Source organism: Brassica napus, chromosome C4 (genome assembly GCF_020379485.1).
Source record: "Brassica napus cultivar Da-Ae chromosome C4, Da-Ae, whole genome shotgun sequence".
Lineage (NCBI taxonomy): Eukaryota > Viridiplantae > Streptophyta > Magnoliopsida > Brassicales > Brassicaceae > Brassica > Brassica napus.
In genome coordinates this window covers 62,209,726-62,231,283 of record NC_063447.1, presented here as the reverse complement: position 1 = coordinate 62,231,283, position 21,558 = coordinate 62,209,726, and the positions used below count along the sequence as shown (strand labels likewise).

Sequence of the window (21,558 nt, the reverse complement as noted above, 5' to 3'; positions counted from 1 at the left end):
CTACAAAATTTTTAAAACTTATTTTAATATCAATAACATTACATGCTATTGATAACATTATTCCAAAATTTAGCAAAAAAAAAAAATATCAATAACATTATTTAGCTGGAAAAATCACTAATTAGTCTTTAGTGGCATTGAGGGTCTAAATGAAAGTTGAAAAGTTATACTAAATGGACCATATGATGTACGGGCCTTACTATACCATTTAAGCCCGGTTTGAGTTCTACGTCCAAATCCAAACATTTGTTTTTAGCAGTCTGAATCCAAAAGGTTTGGTTTTAGAACTTGAAATGGCTAAGCATTTTGGTTTGATATTTTTCTTTTTCTTGTTTAGGTAGCCTTAAGTGTTCGATTTGCCGTAGCCCTCTGCGTATTATGGGATAATGCATATGGTTATCAACACCGAAGATGATTAAGTTTGAAGATAATGCATATCATTGTTTTTTACGCTATCATCATCGACTGTTCATGATGATTAGTTATGTTACCAAACACCCTAAACTAAAATTAATGTGGTGACTAGATAGAGTTATAATATGGCAACCAACCGCTCCATACTTATTTTATAAGACTATTCTATCATTTTTCTGTTAGGTAGAACATTATATATGATGACAAATCTCTATACAATTAACATGCCACAACAAAAACTTTATATAATCTCAAAAGTCAAGAAAACTATAATGCATTTAATTACACATGACGCAACTAAAAACGTTTTGTTAGCTTTCGAACTTGCTATTTCCATCCATTTAAATTCCAGTTTAAGTAATTAACTCGGCGATGGTACCTAAGAACGAACAAGAACAACGAAACATTGCTTGGCCATGAAAGCGATGCACAAAAGAAGCCTTCACATGCACTCTAGGACAAGAGAGGCGAAAAGGTCTGTGACCGTGAGTACTATATGCTTCGTAATCCTCCACAGTATCGTCGTTTCATCTGTTGTCATGTGTAAGTAGTATACAAGAAACATTGGTCCTTTTGTTTTCATGATCTTCATTGCACGCACATTTGTTAATGGCGTTTGTCTTTTATCTTGGTACTACTATAAAAAATAAAAAGTTATCATGATAATAAATATATATTGATTGAACGTTATAGCGTGACGAGGCTGCATTCTTTTTCACTTCATTGGACTAAGATAAAATCATAAATGGACATCACAACTACTGAACTGGTGCATGCATAACGACGAGAGAAAAGATACAAAAACCATTTTGTATTATATTGTTGTAAGAAATATTTATGTGTATGGATCCACACACACGTATCAAAACTGGCAAAGGGAGCACAGAGGGCGTGGTCCAAACAAGGATCAACATCGTTGTTGTAATTATCCTAATGATAATAATACTATACAGATGTCCAAATATTTATAAATGGAATTTGACAATCGTGAGAATCCGTTTGGCACTATTCCACATATTTCCAACATTTTATCAAATATTTCATTAGCCATGCATATACTAACTTACTTATATACAAAACAAATGATAACACGGCAAGAATACTAGTGCAATAATCTATTTCGCTTTTGGTAGGTCATACTTCATAAAATGACCAAACATGTTCTGATTCCACATTTTTTATCAACCGCAACATTTTCTATAATTACGATTAATAATAAAAGTTCACAATTCTGCTAGTATATATATATATTGATTCTGATAATTTCACCACTTATAAATTCTGCAAAATATTTTTTGTTATATCCAACGATCGTGCTCACGGCTGAGGACATTTATTAGGGGTTAAAGTAGGCCTGGGCATTTCGGGTATCGGTTTGGTTCGGTTCGGGTATTTCGGGTTTCGGGTAGTTCGGATAGGAGCTAGAGGATCCATTTAGTACTTGACCTATTTTCGGTTCGGTTCGGTTCGGATAGTAAATGTAGTAACCGGAAAATATCCGGAAAAAGTTCGGTTCTCATTTGGATCTGGTTCGGGTTCGGATAGTTCGGGTAGTTTGGATAATTTGGATAAAATATCGGTTATTTAGGGTAAAATATCAAATAATTAAGATGATTTACATAAAAATTTTGGATATTTTGGATTACTTTGGATATTTCGGATAAAACTATCCGGATACTTTCGGATACTTTCGGGTAGTTTGGATACTTTATAATAATTTAGTTATCCTCAACTATTTTCAGATACTTTTAATAGAATTTTAAATTTAAAATATATATTTAATGATGTTATATGTATATATAATTAATATTTTTATATATTCGGGTACCCGTTTGGTTCTCGGTTCGGTTCCGGTTCGGTTCGGTTATTTCGGATATAAAAATATAGGAACCGTTCGGGTATTTGAGGGTATTGGTCCGGTTCTGGTTTCGGATATTTCGGTTTGGTTCCGGTTCGGTTCTTCGGTTCCGGTTATTTTGCCCAGACCTAGGTTAAAGTATTTACTAAACAATACTATTATTGGGACTTAACACTTGACTATTCCATTCATACTATAAATAACGGTGAAAATTTGACGAGTTTACCCTTCCCGACACATTTGTCGCCGTACGGTAACCCACTCGTACAACTTGGCTCAACGGAGGACCATTACCTACCGACTCAGCGACCATGTCACACTCATTTATTACATATACAGTCACTCACTCACACACATGTACAGTTACAGTGACATAGATTTATGTGTAAAAGTATATATAACCTACTACGATGGTTTGTATCCACATTTTTGGCAAATTAAAAAAAATATTAAGGAGCATATACTAAATGTGAATATTTCATTTCTATTTAAATGTGGGAAATGAACCAGACAAAATAAGCTCTTGACTTTAGATTTTTCATCTACTATTAGTTTAATACTACATTATACGTGTAAATGATGAAACCTCTGTATAAAATAATCTGGGTATTGTCGTTTACAATGTAAACTCATGTAGATTAATGCCAATTGTCAATTTCATAATCAAAAATCTATATTTTTTTCAGGGTTTTTCTCTGGGTATTACTTAAAATAAATATTTTTCTGGTCGGAAGTGGGTCTACTAGATGACACGTTTTTGACTAAACCATCTACTCTCGTGCTTCGAGCTTCGTTAACTCTCGTGAGTTTCTTATAGTATTATATTAAGCCGCATTTATGTGAACTCTGTGAAAACATAATATTATTATAAGATTCATTTCTTCTTAACAATGGAGGCTGAACTATGAGTGAGTACTGAGTAGGGGTACTTCTTTATTTTTCCATTCCTCTTCTTGCAAGCATTGGATCAGATTCCAAAAAGGTTTAAATCTTTATGCCTTTTTTATTTTATTTTCTGCATGAATGAATCATATAAAGATCAGTTTTGATTCAGACAGGTTATTCTTTGATTGTACTCACAGTTTTGGTATCTCTTCTTTTTTTTTCTCTCTATAATTACTGTTCTGTAGATAAAAGTGAGAAGAAGGTTTTAATGGAGAAAGAGATATGTAGAAGACATCTTTCAAGAGAAGGGATAGGATGTGTCTGGATGTTTGTGAACAACATGTTTGATTTCAGACACGGTGGATCTATTCACAAGCTTTTGATGGATAAGAAACGTGGTAGCAAACGCATCATAGGTTTGAGTTTTTATTTTCTTTTCTTTTGGGACATCATCAAGAAAATGTGTCTGAAACTTAAAAAAAAAAAGGATTCTCACTTTGTTGGTTAATGTAACAATGCAGGTAAGGTGGAGAAGCAGTTTACCTGTGACTGTGACTTTGAGGTCCTGGATTTGAGAATCAAACCTTTTTTTTTTATTGCTGTGAGGAGTAAGAAACTGATGTAGATTGTTTGTGTTGTTATCTCAGGAGAGTGAAGCTGGAGTGCAGAGTGTCAAGAACCTCACTGAAGAAGAGACTATTGAATGCAGAAGAGGAAAGACAAAGGAGAGAAATGGGAAGAAGAGAAGTAGAACATGCAGCAAAGGAAGTGAGGATGTTGATGATCATGCAGATAAGAAATCAGATGATCAGTGTCCTAGAATTTCTCAGAGCGATGATGATTCAGAAGAGAAGTTCAGTGAGTTGATAAAGCGGTTGATAGCTCAGACTCAGAAGGACACTGAGGTGGATGCATCTCAGTTCTTGGAGTCTAAAGAAGGATCATTCCGGGAGATTGGTACTTCTCCAGCTTCAGGAGATTCTCAGAGAATCAAAGAGAGAAGCTCCCAATGCACACAAACAATTGTAATCTTGAAGCCAGAGCCAATTGGCTTGGATCTTGGTTCATCACCTGGAACACAAGCTACATGCAACAAGTCCAAAAGGGGGAGTTCCTTCATTCTCAGTAGGATCATCAGAAGAAGAAGACTAAAATCTTCTGCTAAGAAGAATCCATGCAATGATCCTGATGCATTGTCATCTGACATCATAAGTCAAAACTCTTGTCTGGGAGAGGAGTTAGAGACTAGCTCCAGGCGGCATGTTTCAGCTGAAGAGACTACTACTATCAATGGCAGTGAAGATTCCAAGAAGAGTGTGTGTGGCATATACATTGCAGCCAGGAAACATCTATCTGAAATGCTTGCACAGGGAGATGCAGATGTTAACTCACCTGATAAAGAAGTACCAAGAATCCTTGGGAAGATTCTTGCTCTCCCTGAGTTCTCCACACCAGAGACCAGTCCAAGAGTGACACTGGCTCATGAGATAACCGAGGAACCAAATATTCAACAATGCAGCTCAGAAGATTCAACCAAACATGGAGAAACAGCTTCTACTAGTTCCGGAGGTGATTCTTTTTCTTATGAACTGATTCTTTCTTAGCTTTGGCAGAATGTGAAACTAAATGTATTTTAATGTGTAATCAGCGGGCGGTTTAGACACCAGAGAGGAAGAGAAGACTGTATTGGATTCTTTGTCTGAAGCAGTTAGCTCTTCCATTGTACACCAAGATGCATATGCTGATGAAGAGAAGCTTGAAACTCATGACCAGATACAACCACTGGAGAAGGTTGTGTCTGAGTGCCAAGACAATGCAACTGATGTGCCAGGGAAGTCAAGTCCTGTGTCTGTTCTTGAGCCTTTCTTTACAGATGATGACACAAGTCCAAACACCTCCAGGCTCTCTTCAGGTATTGCCTTGCTAAAACCAGTTGAGTATTTTAATCAAACCTTTGTTCAGAGCTCAGTTTCTGACCTTTTTTCACTGACTTAACCAGTCGAAAGGCGGTTGCAGCCACGCTGCATACGCTTCAACGATCCTGATTCTCCAAGATCAGAGAAAGACAGTGAAGTCAAAACTAGAATGGATGACAAAGACTTGGCACTTGCATACATTCAAGCAGTGGTCAAATCCTCAGAGTTGAACTGGGAAGAGCTTTTGGTGAGATCCTTTTATTTGGAGCAGGTTCTTGAGGAGGCGCTAGTGGATGACATTGAGTTCTATCCTACAAACTTCTGCAGCAACAAGAGACTCCTCTTTGACTGTATCAATGAAGTTCTCATGGAGTTCAGTGGGCACGGCCCTTGGATCTCATTCGCCAAACCTGAAGTCAGGTTTGGCCCAGACATGGAGAATGTTGTTGAAGTGGTGCAAGAAGAGGTTCACTGGCATCTCTTGCCTCTGTCTTCTCCGCACACGTTGGACCAGATAGTCAAGAAAGACCTGGCTAGGACTGGGAACTGGATGGACCTCAGGTTTGATATCGGCTGCATTGGTTCTCAAACAGGTGAGATAATCCTTGATGAACTATTAGAAGAGATCATCAGCAGCAGCTGCACAGACTTGTTTCAGTCAACAGTCAGTACCAGAAAGTAGACCTGTGCTTACTAGAAAGACACTCATGATGGTCAAGAGGCTCCCTTGTTTACTCTGTATAGTTTCACTTCCACTTCCACGAGCTTCCCTACTTGTGTAGATACACAACCACAGCTTTTAGTACTGCAACAAACGTTTCTTTTGTTTTTGTTCTTTTTTCCATTTTGTCTTCTGTAGAGTTTTGAGTTCTGTTGTGAATGTTAGCTGTATGTTTGCTATATGAGGATGAATAAGACGAGGCTTGAACTTAAATAAGAGGAACATCTCATGTGGCTTTGTCTAAACCATCTGATCATTTGTTAGCTATAGTACACAACGTTCATTAAGAGGCGCTTAAAGAAACTGCATATGTACAAGAACAACAGAGTACACACAGACACAAAGAAGATATATAAACAACAAGGTGATGTTTCCCTACTACAGTCTACTACATCTACGTGCTATACATTCCAATACCTAGTAGCAAATCTAAGTTAAGTATCACATACTCTCTGTTTATGAGAAAACGCAGAGTAGAATGACTTCAAGATTTATGCCAACCATTTGATGAGTGCTTAATCTCATGCATCCTTTTCTTTGCGATGATCCTATTGCGTATGACCTTCTCGGATTTAACAGCTTCATCAATGTTACTAAGCACCATGTCACATAGCTCGTCTAAAGCTAGCATAGAGAATGGCTCCTCTATAAGAACACCCACCTGTAGGATATTGTCAAGCATAAATTAGAAGACTGATAATGAGGCAAGCAAAAAGAGTAGATAAGGAGAAAGGAGTTAAGTTACTTCTTCAATGCAGAAGAGAGACGCAGCGCTGATGAAAGTAGCAGGAACAACATTCCAGTGGCAATCATCCCAGAGAATAACAGGGAGTGTAAGATGCCACAAGACTAAGAACCTCGAGGTTAGCCGTGTGTAGGAAAGTGGAATCGGGATGCCCATGAGTTGATCACACACACCAATTCCTTCCTGTAACTGCAGCATCTTCGATTCCTGTAAAGAAAGTATCTAACTTGAGCACAAAACACTGAACTTCCTCATTATCTTAACTCTATGGAAAGATGCTTTACCAAAGTATCTATCTTCGTACTGTCTAGATTCAAAAGCTGAAGACTTTGAGAGATAAACTGAATGACACAGCGCGGACGATGCTTTGACTTAAGGATCAAAGACAGATCATCTTCTTCCACCACGCTCCGGAGATCATCAGCAATATCAGAACCATAGATCACATGACACTACACAATAAACAAATCAACCTTTCATCAACCTAACCAAACCTAAGCATGACAAGTAACTAACAACAGCAGACCTTAAGAGCCACAGGGAAAGCAGCAATGTAACGCAAAAGCGCATCTCTGATGATCAACTCATCATCACCGGAGGAACCATTAACGGAAGAAACAACCTGCCTAGCTAAATCATTGGTTCCGGTTATAATCTTAACCCAAGCTTTCCTCCCTTGCTCAAACCTCGAATACGAAGCCTCGGTTCGAAACACAAGAAGCAGAGCTAACGCCGGAGCCGTGAGCTGATAGGGTAGAGGAGAAGCTCGGAGCACCGGGAAGAAGCTAGGCAACAACTCGAACCCCACGGCGGAGTTGTAACCCGCGATGAGGACGGCGACGGTGGTGAAGAAGAACACGGGAGGGATCAAGGAGAGTATGACGCGAGAAGACGCGCTGGAGGACACGTGGCGGAGGTGGCGAAGGGAGCTTCGGTGTCTGACCCAGTTCTCGTGAGTGTAGAGGGATCGTTTCTGCCGCATCCGCCTCTCCTTGATCCCGTCTGACCAGTTCGGGACGGCTTTGAGGAGGGAGACGAGCTTCGAGGAGAGATCGATCGAATCGTCGGAGGATTTGGGATCTGAGGAGACGCATGAAGGGGTGTAATAGAGGGGTTTGGGAGGTCTTCTGGGGCGGAATCGTCGTTCGAGGAGAGATCGGTGGGTGAAGCTGGAGGAGAAAGATAGGTTCGTTGATTGATACATTTCGGCGGGAAAATCGAGGTATAATTAGGGTTTTGGTGGAGACGATGGCGATGGAGAAGAAGAAAAGACACATGCAGAGTGTGCAAAAGTGAGGGAGGGAGTGATTAGGTGGAAGAAGGTCGTTGGAACAAGTTGTTGGAAGGCTAAAACGACGGCGTATCAGCCTCCTAAGCTGTTGTTTCTGCTTAATGGGCTTTTTGTTTATAACTTATCACTAAGCCCACAAATGTTTCGATTCCTATTTGAAACGGCGACGTTTCATGTTGAAAAATCTAGGGGTTAATGGGCTTTATAATCTAACTTCTGTGATTTAAATGGGTTAAATCTTTCTCTAAGCCCATAAACTTATCAAACGCCGTCGTTTGGGACTTGTCGTTCTTGTTGAAAATTTAGGGTTTATAGAGAGAAGGCGCATCTGGTTCGAAGAAGCAGAGTTTTGATTTGAAGTGGAGAAAAAAAAATGTCGAAGAAGAACAATTTAGCAAAGAGAAAGAAGCAGCACGAGTACAATCTCCAAAGTACGATTCTTTTTTTTATAAATCTCTTAAACAATAAGCATATATGTGTATAAACAGTTCTCAACGAATGTTTTAATTTACAGAGGAGAAAGAAATACAGGACAAGAAGATCAAGAAGCTTCATGCCAACAAGAACAAGATGAAAGTAAGCTCCTTTATGTCTTTTATCTCATATTTATGATCTTGTGTTCATATATAGTGTTGATTAGATGTATTGAATCTTGTTACTAGAGCAGCTGAGTAAGTTTAGTTTAGCTTATGATATCTATGGCTGGTTGGTTTTGGTGTGAAAAGGTTGATGGTAGTGGTAAGAAGAAGAAAGGTGGATTCTCAGTTGGGAAGAAGAAGTTGAAGACTAAGTTGACTCCAGCTGCTAAAGCTAAAGCTGCTCAAGCTATGGAGCTAGACAAATGAGAGGAGGAACCTGTTTTTGTTTTTTTTTTTATTCACTTGTAATGATCTTTGTCACAATTTGAAGTTATCAGTTTGAAGCTATCCTCTGATTTTATATCAAGATTTTGCTTTCAGTATTAATATCTAAACATCATGAAATCAAATATGATTAATCTGTTTTGTTTGCTAGGTGGACTAATGTTAGGTATAAGACTTTCCATTCATAGTATAGAGTCATACGCAATATCTTTTCTGCATTATTACAATTCCACTAAACATATTGTCATAATGTCTAATATAAACAGTCTCCCACAGTACATGGCACACTGAAGTTCTAAGAGCATGGTCAATAGGTTTTTAGGTTGGGGTTTTTTTTGTCTCTCATCTTTTAATTAAAAAAGTTAACAACCGGTTCTTAAATTCTTATTTAAGAGCCGGTTTTTAGCTTTTTTTAGTTAAAAGTTAAGAGACGGATTCTTATATTCTGGTAAGAACTCCACTTTAAGAATTTTCATTAATCATGCTCTAAGAGCAGCCCCATTAGAGGTTTTAGACAGGTTAATGGGCTCAGTTTCATAGGGCTGGACCTTTGAAAATAAAGATTTAATGGGTTAATTCTCACGACCCGCCCCTTACGAGTGACCCCGTCCGATACGGGTTCACACCACGTGTCGCCAAGTTATTGGAGACGCAGCGTCGACGTCACGCGGTGGAAAGGGGAGAGAGATTCATTTCTCTCATTTGTATCGAAAATTCTAGGGATACATCTGAGTTCGAGTCAGGAGAGTCAAGCAGATGTTCGAAGGTCAAAAGGAGAGAAAGTTTGCATTCAGATAATAAGCTAGGCATGCGCAATGAAGTTCGGGATTCAGGGAAACATGATAGGTTGAAAGCTGATTTAGTTGAAAATGTATGACAAAAATTTAGTAGTGAATAATCTTTGTATGTTCATCAATTATCAATGTAATGAATAAAATTTTATAAAAATTTATAAATTATTATATTTTATTCATGTATTAAAAAAAAATTCAAAACTAAATTTTTTAAAAAAAAATATTATTTTAATTCCTATGAACCCTTTCTTCGGGTTCACTAATGCAGAAACACAATATCAAAAGGTTCATCACTATTCATGATCCCACTATAACTATATTAAAAAATTGGTATGAACCCCGAATGGGGGTTTCACCAACTGGGATGCTCTAAGGGGTTATATCATCACATCAATGGGGTCCTTATGAGAGATATTTTGAGAGATGTCTTTCTTCTCAGCCTCTTATCAAAATGGCGCTCAAAGTGGGTACCCCTCTGACCACAAAGGCCAATCCTCTCACACTCTCCATTCTCCCACGTGTGTACCCCACTCTCTCAACCAATCCTTCTGTTTCAGACCAATCTCAAAGAGATTATTAGTCTGTTTACTAGACTTACAGAAACAGTAGAGACTAGTATTTTCATCTTGAGAAGTGAGGAGTCTGATTAGCCTGTTTACTAGACTTACAGGAATAGTAGAGACTAGTCCTTTGAGCTTGAAAAGTGAATAGTCTTGTAGATTTTGTGTTGTGAAGAAAAAAGGTCACTGACAAGCTGCTGCTGTGTGGTACACGCTCCTGATCAAGCGTGTGGCCATATGAGTCATGAGGCACAGATGCCTAGTTGCTATGTAGAGCTACAGTCAAAATCTCATTAGGATTTTGAACTTCAATACTATCTTTTCAGAAGAAAGAAGAAAAAAAATGAATGATCTCATTGTTATCCTCACAGTAAATGCTTTTGCTTTGATGGTCTGTTAGAGGTTTGTTTGTTTGTTTCTGTTTCCCTCTGTTACCAAGAAACCCCAGAAGAAAGAGAGAGACAGAGAGATAACCCTAAACCTAAACCAAAACCAAAACCAACATCAAACTCAAATCTTCTTAGCCATTATGAATAGAAGAGAAAGCTTTTCTTGTTTTTGGTGAAAGAATGAAAGAGAGTAAGCTGAGAAGTTTATAAGCTTTTGCATGTTCCTTTCTCCTCAAGTTTTTAATATCTTTCATAAAGTCTCCACCTTTGATTCTGTTTTTTTTTCTTTCTTATCCATTTATCCTCTCTCAGTCTCTCACCTCATAATTCTAAGCCACAAAGGTTTCTTCACTCTTTCCTCTAGTAAACCACTTTTAAGAGATCTTTCTCTCTTCAACTGTAAATGCTAAATGGATCAAAGAGATCCAATGGGTTTAACCGGGTCAGGCTCTTACTACATCCAAAGAGGACTACCCGGGTCGGTTCCTCCTACGTTTCACGGATCCTCACAGCAACAACAAGGCCTTCGTCACTTACATAACCCAAACTCTCCATTCGGTTCAGGCTCCACCGGGTTCGGATCTCCTCCTTTACACGGTGACCCTTCTCCAGCAGCAGCAGCAACTGGAGCTGTTCCTCATCATGTAGGCGTTCACATGATCTCTCCTCCTCCTCCTCCTCCTCCAACGAGTGAAACTCCGATGAAACGTAAGAGAGGACGGCCTAGAAAATACGGACAAGACGGTTCTGTTTCTTTGGCATTGTCTTCTTCCTCTGTTTCAACCATTAACAGCTCTAACAAACGCGGCCGTGGTCGACCTCCTGGCTCTGGCAAGAAACAGAGATTGAGTTCCACCGGTAAGATCAAGAACCAAGACTAGTTATAAAGAAACATTTTGTTGTGGTTTATTCTTGATGCATGAGAAAAGTTCAAAACTTTCCTAAAATAGATCAAGAACCAGGACTAGTTAATGGTTTCTTTAGTCAGAATCTAATTGTTTTATTCTTGATGCATGGGAAAAGTTTAAAACTTTCCTAAAATAGATCAAGAACCAGGACTACTTAATGTTTTCTTGAGTCAGAATCTAATTGTTTATTCTTGATGCATGGAAAGGTTTTAAACTTTCCCAAAATAGATCCAGAGCCAGAACTAGTTAATGTTTTCTTGAGTCAGAATCAAATTGTCTATTCTTAATGCATGGGAAGAGTTTTAAACTTTCCTAAAATAGATCAAGAACATGAATATTAATTAGATGAGCTTTTTTTTTTTGTTTTGGTTAGGTGAGTTGATGATGCCTTCATCTTCTGGAATGAGCTTCACGCCACACGTGATCTTGGTTTCTATAGGAGAAGTAATGTTCAATCACTATTACAAAGTTTTCATGAATTGTTTCTGTAAAACTTATAAAAACTTTGTTACTAGGATATTGCATCAAAGGTTATAGCTTTCTCTCAACAAGGTCCAAGAGCGATTTGCGTTCTATCTGCTAGTGGAGCTGTCTCTACTGCAACGCTGCTTCAGTCATCATCACCTCCTGGAGCTATTCAGTACGAGGTTAAGTTTTGAAACTTTCTTACTACAGAGAAAAAAACATTGTTGGTTTTTTTTTAATTGAAACATACGTTGTGTAATAAATCTCCAGGGCCGGTTTGAGATCTTAGCCTTATCAATATCTTATCTTGTCCCAACTGATGGAAGTTTCCGGAATAGAACTGGAAACTTATCTGTTTCTCTTGCTAGCCCTGATGGGCGTGTGATTGGTGGTGCTATTGGAGGACCTTTAATAGCAGCTAGTCCTGTTCAGGTTGGTTTAAGATTTTTCGTTTAAAGTCAAAAGTCTTGGGGATTGAATATAGCTTTCTTGGGCCTATCAGGTTATTGTAGGGAGTTTTATATGGGCAGCTCCAAAGATAAAGAACAAGAAACGAGGAGAAGAAGGTTCTGAAAATGTCCAAGACACAAATGATCATCAAGCTCTGGACAATAATAACAACACTGTTTCCCCTGTTCCTCAACAACACACACAAGGCCAAAACCTGATATGGTCAACAGGTTCAAGGCAAATGGATATGCGCCATGCTCATGCTGATATTGATCTAATGCGCGGTTGATGATGTCACAGTGAAACCTGTGTGTATATAAAGCATGGAAGCTAGGGAGAAGAAGAAGGAACATAAGCTAACCTCTGAACAAACGTATGTGGAAATGTTAGGGAAACTGAAACTCTTGTGTGGTTTTCTTGATTTTTATGACTATAGCATTGCAGAGAAATGTTCAGTCTCTATGTCTGCTTGTAACATTGATTCTACTTCCTTGTAACATCTTTGATATGAATACAAAACAAGGGCCTCTTTGGTCAAGGTTTGTTACCATTCCTCAAATTACTAAAATATTGATCCTCCCATAACTCAACTTGGCGAGTCACATTAGCTTTTCTCTCAAGAACCTCTCTAAACTCCACAGGACTATAAGGAAGAGGCATCTCGCAAGGAGAGGCTTCACTAGGTGACATAACCATCGACTCCTCCATGAAATCTCTCCACCGCCCCGTCGCTGGACATCCCATACTATCCGGTGTGATCTCAGTAGCTCCCCAAGGAATCTCCGGTTTAAACTTCTGAAGCTTGGCGTACTCGTTCATCAAATGGAACATGTAATCATACACATGTTCCATGTTCACTTCCTCTCTTATATATCTGCTCCCTTCTTCCCCTATCTTACGTGCCTGTCAAAATTAAACCCCAAAATCAATGGGTTAAATGGTGACAAACCAAACTTTTAGGGTCTAAACGTAATAAAGTTACAAACCTGGTCTAAATGGGTATTCCCCCAATGTACGGCGTGTTTGAGGGAAGTACACTTTGAGTTGTCTCTGATTGGCCAATAATGTTGTAATGGCATCATTCCTCGTATAAAAAAATCATAGTACTTTGGTCTCACGTATAATGTCATTGAGTCACATGCCATTATATACTTCTCACTCACTGACCATGCCCATCCTTCTATGTATATCTTGTACCTATTCCAATATTCGAATATTACCAATACATATTCCTCGAAACAAGTAACTAAAAGGCTAAAAATAACAAGTAATTCATTACCTGTGAGTGCATTGGTTCTCTAAGTTTGAGTTCTTGAATCCTTCTCTTGATTCTCTAACCCAATCCTTCAAAATGATTAGAACAAAAAACTATATAGTATAAATAATTTATCCAAATGTTTTGGAGAGAGGGAGTTTATGAAGAAGCAGACATTGATGTACAGCCGAGTGTTCCAGTCTTGTTGGTCTGAGACATTGCATGTAAGAAGATCTCTCCTAGTGGGAGCCACATTAGGGTTGCCTCTCCAATAAGCGTACGCCACGCGGTCTTTCCATGGCGTCATCTTGTTCCCTTCTTGAATCGCCACCATGGACTTAGCCCAAGGCTTAATATTAACTTCCGCCCTGATCAAATAAAAAGTAAAGCCCATTTAACTAACTAAGCCCAATTAAAATAGAGGTTTAAATATTATTATTATTATTGCTTACCATCCCCAGAAGGACCAATCAGGGAAGACTATATCCAAGCTGGCGTCATCAGAGCAATAACGGAATATTGGAGGTGGGGCCGGGTGTTGTTGACCTTTATAGTCGCTAGATCGGACGGTTGGTCTATCATTAGCGTCAAACATGAGCTCTAGATCGGGCAATCTCCCTGGGTACCACCGTAGTAACTGTAGGATGCCCCACAGAGTAAAAACATCTCGAGTGTCGATAGATTTTCTGTACTTCTTAACGTACACCTTCCCGTCGAGGATTACAACCCTGAAATGCGCCTTGTTGTTCCTCGCTTTCTCGAGCATCCCTCTCGTTATACCTGTCTCTCTCCACGGCCGTAGATCCTCGTGGATCCAACGGAAGTATGAAGGACACGTGGATGGTCGCGAATGGCTGCTTCCGGTTTTGTCGTTTTCTGTGCCGTCTTCGGACATTGGAAGTTGCTGTCTTTCTTGTTGCTGTGTTTGGTTCCGTACGACGTCGCATTGGTCAGGGAACTTGTGATGCGTTGTGATTGGTTGTTTTTTGATTGTTGTGACTTGCTTCAGACCTGTAAAAGTTGTCTGAAGAGATCTGAGTTATATATATAACACTCTGAAGATCACTAACAAAATAAGTGTTTTTGAGATTTGAAACTCACTAAATCGAAACAACCCAACAAGTCCAAGAGACCAGCAGATATGAAGAGACAAGAGACGAAGAAGAAAGTAGCCTTTGCGATGCGTTTTCCTGGATACGAGGTCGTTTTGAGAGAGGCATGCCTGTTCGTGTGAGCATCGCTGTTGTTGTTCCTCTTCATGCTTTTCCGTTGAAGCATGACTACCTTCCTATGCTCAGCTTTATATACGTGTGCACAAAAACATTAACACACGAGAGAAGAAAAACGAGAACCTGGCGCGAGGAAAGACGCTTATTTTTGATTCACGAGGATTTGAATCTTGTTTCACGTTTTCTCCAACGCCACTAACCTGAGTTCACATCTTTTGTGTTAATGAATTTCTTATTGTGTATTTTTTTTTGCAAAGGGTTAAATGTTTTCTAACATTAAAGCCATGATAATATTTATTTATATCAGATGAAGACAGTGGTATATGATATCAATTTGTTTCCCAAATAAATCATTTCTTGTAATCGTTGAACTTATAGGAAAACTAAAACCTTCTGAGGCTATCAGATATAAAACATTACTATCAAAAGTTAAATATTTACGGATTGAATTAGTTAAAATCCTCTTTGAGAGAGTTCTTTTTTCTTATAATATATTAGAAGAAGAATCCGACCTCCCAAGAAAGAAGATAAAAGCTTTAGCCATCATATAAAGTTCAGTGGCATCACAGACCATATTCGACCACTCATTATACAAAAGACAATAAATATCGTTAAACAACTCCAAGTTGCATGCGTTGACGGAAAAAAAACTCCATGTTGTATGATTTATTTTGCTAAAAATGGTTTTTATAATAAAAAATCATACACTAAAGTAGGCCTGAGACTTTTATCCGGATTCGATCCGAGATTCGATCCCGATCCGATCCGAAAATCTGGATATCCAGAGGAATCGAATCCGGATCAGGATAGTAAAATATTGGATCCGTCAAAGCCGGATCCGGATCCGGATATCTTTATTTTTTAGTCCGGATATCCGGATCCGTAAGTTTTATTAATAAATATTTCAAAAATAGTAATATATATATATAAAAATTAATTTTATTTAATATATTTTCATTTTTATAATAGTATATATAAATTGTATGTAAATTTTGTAATATTATACATAGAAATAATTAAAAACATTATATATATTTTTTAAAAAAATTATTTTTAATATTTTATATATATTAATATTATTTTTTATTTATTTTAAGGATCTAAATCTGGATCCGGATATCCGTCGGATATTACAATTTTTAAAAGGATATCCGACACCCTGATATCCGAGAACCCCGGATCCGGATAAAAATAGTAAAATTATGAATCCGCCGGATAAGGATCCGAATCCAGATACCATAAAATTGTCCGAATACCCGATCCGTCTCAGACCTACGCTACAGACTCAAATTTACATCTTTCCCAGGCTGTTCACATCTGCGTTGAGTGTCCCTGGATAATTAAATGATCTTAGTCCTTGCTGTGTTGTATTTACTTATTGCTAAACAAGATTTACAGCCTTTCTTTTAGTTTTCAGTTATCTGGGCCGTTAGGATGTACAAAAGCCTAACACAATTACAAAACATGAAGTCTCAGCCAGAAGGTCTACAAGTAAAAACTCTATTGGTAAGGCCTTTTTACTCTCTAGTAGTCTAAACTCAAACGAACAAAGTCATAAATAAGGGGGGCCCATACACAACATGCCTAATCCGGTTTAATTTCCTTCTGTCCCACTCGCTACTTAACCGTGCATAATATCCCTTTGTATCTGTCTCCAGCGTGTCCACTTGGTGAAGCTACACGTCACCTTTTGCTCCACCAGAGATTATTTTTCATTAAGCCAAAAATATTTATAATAGTATTTACATTCTATCTAGATATTTGAATCAATCTATCTAGGAGTTCACTCCAAGATTCATGTTATTATTTTTTTCCTAAAAATCATTGGTAAATTAGATTAGATAGGTTTAGTGTAATCATGGGTTTTTATTTCAACTTTTAATTTGATTAACTCTATTTAGCAAAAACAATGACTTAGTGAGTTACGTGGCATAATTGAACTACTTTACCTGTCGGCAGTGAGGTGTTTTAATCACATGGAGTGGAACGCATCCAATGCGTAAGCAAGCTTTACAGCCGTAGGATCACATGGTACCAGAATCAACGGTAAAGGAAAACAACGGTCTCACACATATTAAACGCGGGGAGTACGCTCTACCGGTATAAGCTAACGGAGCATATAAAAACCTCTTTCTCCGATTTTATCCAACATTAATTGTTGTGTTTTATTTTCTTGTCTGTGAAAGAAGAAGAAGAAAAATAAACCATTTGTTCTTCTTTGGCTGGGCGGCAATGGCAGAGGAGCAAAAGACGACTAAGGTTGACGTAGAATCTCCGGCGGTTTCAGCTCCGGAGAATGAACCAGCTCCTGCTCCGGTGGAAGCTTCTAAAGAGGTTGCGGAGGAGAAAGTTCATGATCCACCACCTCCCGTCGAGTCCAAAGCTCTTGCCGTTGTTGAAAGTAAGCTTCTCTAGTTACGTTACACACGTCAAACGTGTGTGTTTTTATAATATTAGTAAAAACCTTCTACTTATGAGGATTGATTTATGTTTTTGATGAATTATGTGTATATAGATTTAACGATCTGTATCCAGCATATCACAAATTAGCCACGAGATTCCATCTCATAAAATTTCATATTGCTATTAGAACTTCATTTAACCCAAGAGAACCAGAGGTTTTTGAAAGGAAGATAAATCATTAGTAAATTAGGATATTACTTGTAATAAAATAGTCTGCCTTGTAGATTCAGTGGTTTGCTTTCTTAATTTGTTTCATACATGATTAGTTCCTTTAAAGTTGCCCAACTCTTGAAAAATACTAACCATTAAAGCACCAACCCTTTTTAAAACAAACAAAAGTTGCTAATATCTTGACAATAGTTGAGTGGCCCAAAGGTCAGATCCTCTATGTCACCAAGACCCATGTAATGTCTTGAACCCTAATGTTGTTGGTGCTTTGTGTTCTTCTGTGAACCTCCATAAACTTCTAAAACAAAAGTAATTTGCAATATGAGCTATAGTCGATGACAATATATCTTAGATTAGATTTGCTTTACCTTCCTAATTGAAGCGGTATTTATACGTTAATAATGTGTAGTACTAATAAGTGAGCTTGTTGCAGAACCCATTGAGGAGCTTACACCAAAGAAAAGTTCATCTGGTTCGATCGATAGAGGTAAACTATATCACATTGTTTTCTTTATGTTGGTTACTTTTTGGGTACTTAATTAACACTAAAATGCGATGTGTATCTTGGTTAGATGTGAAACTTGCGGACTTGGAAAAGGAGAAGAAGACATCATTCATCAAAGCATGGGAAGAGAGTGAGAAGACAAAGGCAGAGAACAAGTAAACTTTATTAAAAAAAAAATTGATCTTCTTACCCATAAACGTTACGATTTTTTGCCAGATAATCATCAGCTAATGATGAAAATGAACAGGGCACAAAAGAAGGTATCTGATGTGCTCGCTTGGGAGAACAGCCAGAAAGCAGCCATTGAAGCCCGGCTAAGGAAGATTGAAGAAAAATTAGAGAAGAAGAAGGCAGAGTATGGTGAGAAAATGAAGAACAAAGTGGCTGCGATCCACAAGCAAGCAGAAGAGAAGAGAGCAATGGTTGAAGCTAAAAGAGGAGAGGAGCTTCTTAAAGCTGAAGAAATGGCTGCCAAGTACAGAGCCACTGGTATGGTTCCCAAGGCAACTTGTGGATGTTTCTAAGCTGTTTCTCAGCCCATTGTATTCATCTATTTCACTTTTTGTGTTTATATATTGGTGACTTTGTGTTTAAAAGATCAGTTTCACTTGGATTGGCTCACACATTTCTATATAAACTCATCATACATCAGACAAAAACAGGTGAATCTAGAAGAGCAATAAGAAAGTGTAGAAAAATTGTCTTCTTCGGTTTGATCTTACTACTAGGAAACTAGGCTTCGTGTCTTAAAACAGAAGAGACCAAAAGAAAAGTCATCAAACACCCAAATCCCAAAGTGTAAAAAAAGGTTTCTTAGAATCTGAAATAGAAAGTTGAGAGAAGGTCACTTAAAGATTCACATCATGTAGAAGAATTCTTCAAAGCAAAACCAAACCACCAGAGAGTCCTCTGGTTGAAAGGTTCAGATATAACCAACCGCTATTATCCAATACTGCCTTCTTCTTGCCTCAGCACAGTGATCTGAGTAGTGAGGTGCTGCCTTCATCTCTGGAACGAGCTTGTAACTGCCAAAGCTGAATGATTTGCCTCCTTAATTAAACACCTATACAATGGCAACCTAATCATTTGGAATCTAGTATGCAATGCGGCTTTAATTACAATGCCAAGAGAGGAATTGGTCTCACCGGCTGGAGAATGTGAACCTAGTTGAAGTTACTGACAGTAGATTGCCTTGTCGATAAGTGAGGGAATTGGCTTGATTTCGGTTCCAAGTTCTTGCTCAGTTTGGTACCTGTTGTGAAAACCATATGCATAAGTAAAAAAAAAGGCTTAAAACAAGTAAACAAAAGCAGAGGAAGAAAGACGAACATTTTGAAGCGGTCCTCATATGTTACCAAATTCACAGCCAACCCAAGGTGTCCATATCTTCCTGATCTACCTACCTGGGCAGTGTAACAAAACAAACCCTCATTAACAATTTTGAAGGAAAAGAATGTGCTCAAGATGATAGATCAAGAACCATACCCTGTGTAGATAAGACTCAGAGGTCCTCGGGAAATCAAAATTAATGACCACATTCACAGCTTGAATGTCAATCCCACGTGTAAACAAATCTGCAACAGACATGTCCCATTTTAGTCTTATCATCATCATCATCGCTTCCTAAACATGAAACTTAAAAGACATCATCTTTGCTCGCACCAGTGCAAACAAGGTTTCTGCAAGCACCATTGCGGAAATCATGGAAAACCCTGTTACGGTGGTCTTGAGCCATCTTCGCATGGATATAGAAGCATGAGTAACCAAGCTCTGTGATTTTCTTGGCTAGCAGCTCCACACGGTTGACGGAGTTGCAAAAGATAATGGACTGGTTTATTTGCAGCTGCAGTTGAAAACTATACTTATAAACAATCCATGACAATGAGTGTCTCGAGAATTTTAGGGCTGTCAGAGAAATCTAACCTTAGAGAAAAGCGTGTTAAGGCAGTGCACCTTCTGCCTCTCTTCAACAAAAGCATAGTACTGTGTGACACCCATTAGTGTCAGCTGATCCATGAGATTGATAATGTAAGGCTTCCTGAGATATCGATCCTTGAAGTACTTGACAGTGACAGGAAAAGTAGCTGAAAACATCAGAATCTGACGGTTTTGCGGCAAGAACTGTATCAACTCCTCTATAGAAGGTTGAAATTCTGCAGACAGAAGCTTGTCGGCCTGGACAAAAAAAATATATTTGTAAGTCTCAACAATAAGAAGAAAATAGGCTAGAGATATCAGGAACTCACCTCATCCATTACAAGCATGGCACAGTCTTTCAAAACGCACACACCCTTTTTGGTAAGATCCAAAATCCTTCCAGGAGTCCCAACGAGCAAATGGACAGGTTGATATAAACGCATGATATCATCCCTCAGGCTGGTACCGCCAGTGGTGACCATAACCTCAATTTTCAAGTACTTTGAAAGCTCCTTGCAAACCTGTGATGTCTGAAGTGCCAGCTCTCGAGTTGGGACTAGAATTACAGCTGCATCAAGAAACCAATCAAATCAAACAAGGTGTACACAAACTAAAGAAAATACAGCAACAAACACAGAGAATAACAAAACCTTGAATGACATTGTTCTCCGGGTCAATCTTCTCAAGGGTAGGGATGCAGAAGGCACCAGTCTTGCCAGTCCCGTTTTTGGCTCTAGCGAGAATATCACTTCCAGTCAAAGCAATGGGAATGCTTTCTTCCTGGATAGGAGAGGGCTTCTCAAAACCCTTTTCGTATATCCCTCTTAGCAGATCTCTCTTCAGAAAGTAATCCTCAAACTCATTTCCTTTAGTGGCCGTCACATCCTACAGAAACATTACAACACGATCCTCTAAGAGAAACGCAATCTTCTCAAAAGCAAGGTTTCAAGCAAGCTTCAACGAATACCTCAGTCTGGTAACGGTTATCTCGAGGTGGGAGCTTCAACGTTGCCTTCCAGTCCTGGTTGTTACTAAACACACACACACAATCAAAAAGAAACGAACTTTAACACTCCAAAATCATATAAAGCACAAAACTTTACTTCGCCACGTCATCAACGAGAACTTACTTAGCTTCGGATTGAACCGTCTTCTCGACTTCTTCTACATAACTAGAATCACCAGGAAGCTGAGCGCGTGTAGACCACTGCTGCTGTTGTTGGATCTGCTGAGGTTGTGTGTAGCCTCTCTGAACGTACTGCTGAGCGTCGGGTAACGGAGTCCGAGACTGTGCATACTGTTGAGGAAACGGAGTCCGTGAGTGAAGGAACTGCTGAGGCGGCGGGTTCGGGTTCGGATTCGGGTTCCGTGACTGGAAATTAGGATCCGGAGCTCCAATCCCCGGTGGGAATCTTCCTCTGCTGCTATTGTTATCCATCGCAATCTCTCTTCTTCGATCTCGAAACTACACAGAACAAGAGAAAACCCTAATCTACGAAATAAATTCTTCGCAGCTCAAAAATCGCAATCTAACAAGGCTAAAAACAAGAATCAGGAGCGAAGATCGAGATCACAATGTTGATTAATTTTCTCGGGAAAGTTTGCTGAGAAAGTGAAAGAAAGAGATCGCCGGCGTCGTTTGTTAGGGCGTCTTTCGATTTTTTTTGTTTTCCCCTTTTTTTTTAACACAGTTCTTCTTCACTCACTCTTATCCACATCATTTCTTTTTTAAATAGCCCCCTTAAATATATAATAATTCTGA

At 38.6% G+C, this 21,558-nt stretch overlaps 7 protein-coding genes across 10 annotated transcripts; 4 read left to right on the top strand and 3 right to left on the bottom strand.

Moving 5' to 3' along the window:
• Nucleotides 1–3,092: 3,092 nt before the first annotated feature.
• On the top strand, nucleotides 3,093–6,010 carry LOC106392031. The gene is made up of 6 exons (XM_013832805.3): nucleotides 3,093–3,254; nucleotides 3,403–3,573; nucleotides 3,679–3,719; nucleotides 3,805–4,726; nucleotides 4,806–5,069; nucleotides 5,157–6,010. The coding sequence occupies exons 2-6, from the start codon at nucleotides 3,426–3,428 to the stop codon at nucleotides 5,753–5,755; spliced, it is 1,974 nt and encodes a 657-aa protein (XP_013688259.1). The 5' UTR covers nucleotides 3,093–3,254; nucleotides 3,403–3,425; the 3' UTR covers nucleotides 5,756–6,010.
• A 63-nt stretch (nucleotides 6,011–6,073) lies between these two features.
• LOC106392032 (UPF0187 protein At2g45870, chloroplastic) lies at nucleotides 6,074–7,883 on the bottom strand. The gene is made up of 4 exons (XM_013832806.3): nucleotides 7,066–7,883; nucleotides 6,824–6,991; nucleotides 6,540–6,746; nucleotides 6,074–6,455 (listed from the first exon to the last, which is right to left on the bottom strand). Exons 1-4 carry the CDS (start codon nucleotides 7,741–7,743, stop codon nucleotides 6,279–6,281), a joined length of 1,230 nt encoding a protein of 409 aa, XP_013688260.2. The 5' UTR covers nucleotides 7,744–7,883; the 3' UTR covers nucleotides 6,074–6,278.
• Nucleotides 7,884–8,085: 202 nt separating this feature from the next.
• LOC106392033 lies at nucleotides 8,086–8,843 on the top strand. The gene is made up of 3 exons (XM_013832808.3): nucleotides 8,086–8,261; nucleotides 8,345–8,406; nucleotides 8,556–8,843. The coding sequence occupies exons 1-3, from the start codon at nucleotides 8,204–8,206 to the stop codon at nucleotides 8,673–8,675; spliced, it is 240 nt and encodes a 79-aa protein (XP_013688262.1). The 5' UTR covers nucleotides 8,086–8,203; the 3' UTR covers nucleotides 8,676–8,843.
• Nucleotides 8,844–9,794: 951 nt separating this feature from the next.
• LOC106392035 (AT-hook motif nuclear-localized protein 9-like) lies at nucleotides 9,795–12,809 on the top strand. The gene is made up of 5 exons (XM_013832810.3): nucleotides 9,795–11,294; nucleotides 11,718–11,788; nucleotides 11,860–11,991; nucleotides 12,080–12,241; nucleotides 12,312–12,809. The coding sequence occupies exons 1-5, from the start codon at nucleotides 10,847–10,849 to the stop codon at nucleotides 12,546–12,548; spliced, it is 1,050 nt and encodes a 349-aa protein (XP_013688264.1). The 5' UTR covers nucleotides 9,795–10,846; the 3' UTR covers nucleotides 12,549–12,809.
• On the bottom strand, nucleotides 12,726–15,072 carry LOC106392034 (O-glucosyltransferase rumi homolog). The gene is made up of 6 exons (XM_013832809.3): nucleotides 14,616–15,072; nucleotides 13,967–14,538; nucleotides 13,690–13,882; nucleotides 13,539–13,603; nucleotides 13,246–13,456; nucleotides 12,726–13,162 (listed from the first exon to the last, which is right to left on the bottom strand). Exons 1-6 carry the CDS (start codon nucleotides 14,790–14,792, stop codon nucleotides 12,794–12,796), a joined length of 1,587 nt encoding a protein of 528 aa, XP_013688263.2. The 5' UTR covers nucleotides 14,793–15,072; the 3' UTR covers nucleotides 12,726–12,793.
• Nucleotides 15,073–16,856: 1,784 nt separating this feature from the next.
• Nucleotides 16,857–18,500, top strand: LOC106392037 (remorin). Its single transcript, XM_013832814.3, has 4 exons — nucleotides 16,857–17,144; nucleotides 17,808–17,861; nucleotides 17,947–18,034; nucleotides 18,127–18,500. The coding sequence occupies exons 1-4, from the start codon at nucleotides 16,976–16,978 to the stop codon at nucleotides 18,401–18,403; spliced, it is 588 nt and encodes a 195-aa protein (XP_013688268.2). The 5' UTR covers nucleotides 16,857–16,975; the 3' UTR covers nucleotides 18,404–18,500.
• A 69-nt stretch (nucleotides 18,501–18,569) lies between these two features.
• Nucleotides 18,570–21,525, bottom strand: LOC106392036 (DEAD-box ATP-dependent RNA helicase 6). 4 transcript variants are annotated; one of them, XM_013832811.3, is made up of 11 exons: nucleotides 21,356–21,525; nucleotides 20,927–21,255; nucleotides 20,764–20,830; nucleotides 20,447–20,681; nucleotides 20,126–20,364; nucleotides 19,803–20,054; nucleotides 19,542–19,722; nucleotides 19,365–19,453; nucleotides 19,209–19,282; nucleotides 19,025–19,131; nucleotides 18,570–18,942 (listed from the first exon to the last, which is right to left on the bottom strand). In XM_013832811.3, the coding sequence occupies exons 2-10, from the start codon at nucleotides 21,232–21,234 to the stop codon at nucleotides 19,053–19,055; spliced, it is 1,524 nt and encodes a 507-aa protein (XP_013688265.2). In that variant the 5' UTR covers nucleotides 21,235–21,255; nucleotides 21,356–21,525; the 3' UTR covers nucleotides 18,570–18,942; nucleotides 19,025–19,052. The 4 variants fall into 4 exon arrangements, with proteins under 4 accessions (XP_013688265.2, XP_013688266.2, XP_022557328.2 ...); XM_013832812.3 differs by having other exon boundaries at nucleotides 18,570–18,957; nucleotides 20,927–21,493; XM_022701607.2 differs by having other exon boundaries at nucleotides 18,570–18,913; nucleotides 20,927–21,493.
• Between the last annotated feature and the right edge of the window lie 33 nt (nucleotides 21,526–21,558).